Consider the following 4,816-nt stretch of genomic DNA (forward strand, 5'->3'; position numbering starts at 1 on the left):
TTGGCTGCCCTTTAAAAGTTGATGCCCCTACTTACAATCTGGCTAGACTAGCAGGGGCTCGAGTGCTGGTGGAAAGAGATATCACTTTGCCTGAAATAAAGAGGGTTTGGATTGGAATATCTAAGGATGGGTTTTGGTAAAGCATTACTATGGAACAAAAACCTTTATTCTGTGCTCACTGAAGGATGTTTGGACACAATGTGGATAAATGCTATAGGATACATCCACCAATTAGAAAATCAACTTTTAAAAGCTTGCCTACTCAGGGAGTTTCTAATATAACGTTGGGACAGGATATCAGCAAGACTAATGAGCAGGCAACAGTCATTGGTGATATTGATATGGCTATCTGTCTGAAGCTTCCAAGTATTATTGAAGAGGTCAATCAACCAAATATTCCCTCCAAGACTGTTCTGGACCAGGCAGTGGAGGGAAAACAAGGAGACTGTGCCAGAAGCAACATAGACATCACTTCCATAAAATCTAAAACTCTACTGTGGAATTAATTGCTGAAGTGCTGACTGAAGAGTGGCAAAATCAAAAGAAGAACAGAAAAAAAAAGGGACAGTTGGAATTGAAGCTGCTGCAGGAGGCTCCCCCCATGGAAGGACATAAGCAGCTGCTAGATTCCACACAGAGAACAAGAAGGAAAGGGAGAACCCTTTCACAATGATGAAGTTTTTATGTTGGAACATTAGGGGTGTTACACACCCCAATTCTCTCACAAGGCTAGCTCACCTTGTGAAAACTCATCAAATTTGGTGTTTTGCTCTTTTGGAATTCATGGTTTCTAAGAACTACTCTAATATTCTCAAAAAATTCCCCAAATTTTCTTATTATGCTAATTATAATAATAAGATTTGGCTTTTTGCCAGACGTGAATTATAGTGGAAGATTATTCTGAACAGCCCCCAATATCTTCATGTTCAGTTTGTGGTAGGTGCTCAAGTGGGTTAGGCTACCTTTGTTTATGCCAGCAGTCTCCCAAGCCATAAGGAGTTGTTGTGGAAAGAACTTGCCCATATCAGCCAAAACATTAACTCCTTTTGGATTGTTGGGGGGGATTTTAATTGTATTGCCTCTCTTAAGGAAAAGAAAGGGGGCATGCCTCCTTCTCAAAATGCTATGCTGAAGTTTAATGAATTCCTTACAGATGCTCAGTTATTTTATCTGGGTTTTCAGGGTCCTAAATTCACTTGGAGAAGAGGGATTCTTTGGGAAAGGCTTGATAGAATGTTGGGGAACTCAATATGGCTTCAAACCTTCCCTTATACTGTCATCGCTCACCTAGCCATGTCTGGGTCTGACCATAGACCCATCCTGTGTTATGTGCTATTCACAACGCTGTTAAGCCTGGGGGTTCACCTTTTAGATTCCAAAACATGTGGAATCTTCATCCTAATTTCATCAATGAAATTATGAATGCCTGGACCATTAATGATGACTATGGTCCTTGGATAAAACTATGGAAATTAAAGAAGAAGGTGGCCATCCACTTAAGGAATTGGAATTGGAATACTTTTGGTGATGTTAATGAGAACTTAAAAACTGCTCAAAATAAGGTACTTTGCACTGAAGAAGACTTCCAAAGGGGCTTAAAAACTGAGATAGAGCTTCATAAAGCTAATGAGGAACTACTTGCTCAAATCACCTATCATGAAACCTTCTTGAAGAAAAAAGCTGCTATGACCAAGTTCACTGAAGGGGACAGAAACTCCAGCTTCTTTCATGTTTGCATAAATTTCAAGAGAAAATGTAATATGATCTTGGAGATTAAGAACTCTGAGGGTATTAAGTTAACTAAGGCTGATGACATTGCCCTTGATGCTGTCAACTTTTTTCAACAACTCTTTAACACCCATCCCACTATTAGAACTTGTATTGATGCCAATTTATTTGCCGAGGGCTTTGACTATGTCAGTAGGCTGACCCTTGATCAAATCCCCCTTGAAGATGAGATTAGAGATGCTCTTGATTCTATAGATGATGATAAAACTGCTGGCCCTAATGGCTACACTGCAAAGTTCTACAAAAGCTTCAAAAGCTACTGGACTGTGGTTAAGCAGGAAGTGATATCTGTCATACAGGAATTTTTTAGAGGAAATAATCCACCCAGGTACTTTACCTCTTCAACTATTACTCTGATTCCTAAAAACTAGGTCAGAAACAATTGGGGAGATTTCAGGCCCATTAGTTTAACTAATGTTATTTCTAAGGTCATAAGTAAAATTTTGGTCTTCAGGATTCAACCTCATCTTCAGCAACTTGTTTGTGCTAACCAAACAGCCTTTATCAAAGGGAGATCTATCTTTGATAACATTTTGTTGGCCCAAGAGATGCTGCTTGACTTGGACAGGAAATGTAGAAGGGGTAATGCTATATATAAATTAGATATTAAGAAGGCTTATGACGCTATCAACTGGAATTTCATCCTTGAAACCCTTGCTGTTAGGGGCTTTGCTGAAGGCTTCACTATGTTCATCAAAAGATGGCTTCTCTGTAACAACCATTCTGTGCTTATCAATGGTTCTTGTCATGGCTTCTTTTCTGCTTCCAGAGGGATCAAATAAGGGGACCCATTGTCCCCTACAATTTTTATTTTGGCTATGGATTATTTCTCTAGATCGCTGAATCAATTGTTCTCTAGCACCCCTCATCTGGCTTATCAGCACAAATCTAATGTCTGTATCAGTCATCTAGCTTATGCTGATGATGTCATTATTTTCTTTAAGGCTACTAAGAATGCTACCAAAATGCTGTACAAGGCCCTCAAGCATTTTTCAGCTCACCTCAGGTATGGAGTTAAATCTTCCCAAATGCCAATTTTCTCCTAGCTCTAACATATCTCCACAGATAAAACATTGGATTACTAGTTACACAAGTTGCCACCTGTCTTCTTTTCCTATCAAATACATGAGTGTTTTATTAATCAAGGGCAGATACAAACAAATCTAATTTAATGGGGTAATTGATAAGATTAAGAACCAACTGCAATGCTGGACCAATTCTTTCTTGTCCACTTGTCCAATGGTGGGAGCTTGTCCAATGGTGGGAGGATCATTCTACTTAAAATTATTCTCTCTGCCCTACCATCTTATGTCCTATAAATGTTCTCTATGAAGAAAGGTACTCAAATGCTGCTCGGGAGAATGTTCAACAAACAAGTTCATTGGCTCCCTTGGCAAAAGCTTTGCAAACCTTACTGTGCTGGAGGTTTGGGTTTTAAAGATTTTCAGCATATGAGTTTCATTAACTTATGCAAACTTTGGATTAAATTTAGAGCCCAAGACAGCCTTTGGGTTGTGTTTATGAAAGGGAAATACTGCAGATCTACTCACCTTGGCCTAGTTAACAGAAAGCTGGGTGACTCTAGACTTTGGGGTAAGTTGTTAGAGGTTAGAGAACAAGCTGAGGAGACTTTCATTTGGGAGCTTGGGGAAGGTCAAATTAATTTCTAGCTGAATAGGTGGACCTGGAATGGTGAAATAATAAAAGGTTCTTCCTCTATCCCAAATATGCATGATATGGTTAAAGATTACTGGAATGGTAATCAGTGGAATTATACCCTTCTCTCTAATATTCTCAACTGTGAGCAGCTGCACTTGGTCCCGCAAACACCTATTTATCCTAATCAAAGAGACAAGATTATTATTAAAAAAGCCAACTCTCAAAAAGTCACTTATTTTATCTACCAAACCCACTTTCATTGGCCTTCTGTTCACTGGGGCACTGAAATTTGGGGGAAACACCTTACCACTTCTATGTTCTTCTTCAGCTGGAGATTATGGCTTTTTTTGCTCCCAACAGATGATATCTTGAAAATGAAAGGCCTGAGGGGACCATCTGTGTGTCTTCTGTGCCTTGTGGAGGAGGAGACCTTGGATCACCTCTTCTTTTATTGCAACTTCTCTAAAAAAGTTTTGAATGAGTTATTGCCCAAGTTCAAAAATGATACAATGAATCTCAGCTGGTTCAACTTCTTCAACTGCTGGGAAGAGTGGAATCAGATCAATTTACAGGTTCTTCCTTGTATAGTGGCTTGGTTTATATGGATGTGCAGAAATAGTGTTAACTATGAAGGTTCTACCCCTCTTGTTAAAGCTGTAACTACTCATTGCACATCTTACCAACAAAAAATCATTAAATATCATAGGTTCACTAATATCTTCAGAAACTGGGTTCCTCAAGTTGATATTCAGTGTAATTTCAGTTTCTCTTTGATTGAATGGGCTCCTCCTCCTACTGGCTGGTTGAAAGCTAATACTGATGGAAGCTTTCTTAAAGGCTCTGCTGGTTGTGGTGGGGTTTTCAGAAACTCCCTTGGTCACCATGTTCTACATTTCTCCTCACCTACTTGGGCTCTAGATGCTGTAGAAACTGAAATGATAGCTATTTATTGGGCTCTTAAAATTGCTGTCCAATGTAATATGGGAATCTTTAATCATTGAAACTGCCTCCAATGTTTGCACCAAATTTTTACAGCATGAGGAAGACCCCCCTTGGCACATTGGAAGATGGATAAGGAAAATTCAAAGGAACTTTGGTAGCTACACTGTTAAATTTCAGTATATCAACAGGAAAGGTAATGGGCCTGCTCACCTTTTGGCCACTACTGGCAGATGCTCTGAACAAATTATGGTGGCAAATTTTCCTTCCCCAGATTTAGCTTATCTGCTACATGGAGATAAATTATGCATTCCTCAAGTTCACACATTCTGAAGAGGAACTATTTGTGGTCATACTTTTTGAATTTTGTGGTTGTTTTAATTTGTTGGCACCTTGCCTCTTCCCATAATGGGTTTTCCTTTTGTTGTTG

The 4,816-nt window shown here is 39.2% G+C and overlaps 2 protein-coding genes across 2 annotated transcripts; both read left to right on the forward strand.

The window, feature by feature from the left end:
* The first annotated feature begins 1,382 nt into the window (after window positions 1-1,382).
* Window positions 1,383-2,570, forward strand: LOC110038624. The gene is made up of 2 exons (XM_020743512.1): window positions 1,383-2,116; window positions 2,243-2,570. Exons 1-2 carry the CDS (start codon window positions 1,383-1,385, stop codon window positions 2,568-2,570), a joined length of 1,062 nt encoding a protein of 353 aa, XP_020599171.1.
* Window positions 2,571-2,606: 36 nt separating this feature from the next.
* Window positions 2,607-4,448, forward strand: LOC110038625. The gene is made up of 2 exons (XM_020743513.1): window positions 2,607-2,794; window positions 3,776-4,448. Exons 1-2 carry the CDS (start codon window positions 2,607-2,609, stop codon window positions 4,446-4,448), a joined length of 861 nt encoding a protein of 286 aa, XP_020599172.1.
* Window positions 4,449-4,816: the final 368 nt, after the last annotated feature.

Source organism: Phalaenopsis equestris, unplaced genomic scaffold, assembly GCF_001263595.1.
Source record: "Phalaenopsis equestris unplaced genomic scaffold, ASM126359v1 Scaffold233324, whole genome shotgun sequence".
NCBI classification, from domain to species: domain Eukaryota; kingdom Viridiplantae; phylum Streptophyta; class Magnoliopsida; order Asparagales; family Orchidaceae; genus Phalaenopsis; species Phalaenopsis equestris.

Excerpts from the sequence above, each read along its gene's own strand:
- LOC110038624 (XM_020743512.1), top strand. The coding sequence starts at position 1,383 with ATGTGGAATCTTCATCCTAATTTCATCAATGAAATTATGAATGCCTGG. Across the intron at positions 2,117-2,242 it reads AGAGGAAATAATCCACCCAG|GATTCAACCTCATCTTCAGC; the intron begins GTACTTTACCTC and ends TTTGGTCTTCAG.
- LOC110038625 (XM_020743513.1), top strand. The coding sequence starts at position 2,607 with ATGGATTATTTCTCTAGATCGCTGAATCAATTGTTCTCTAGCACCCCT. Across the intron at positions 2,795-3,775 it reads CATTTTTCAGCTCACCTCAG|CTGGAGATTATGGCTTTTTT; the intron begins GTATGGAGTTAA and ends GTTCTTCTTCAG.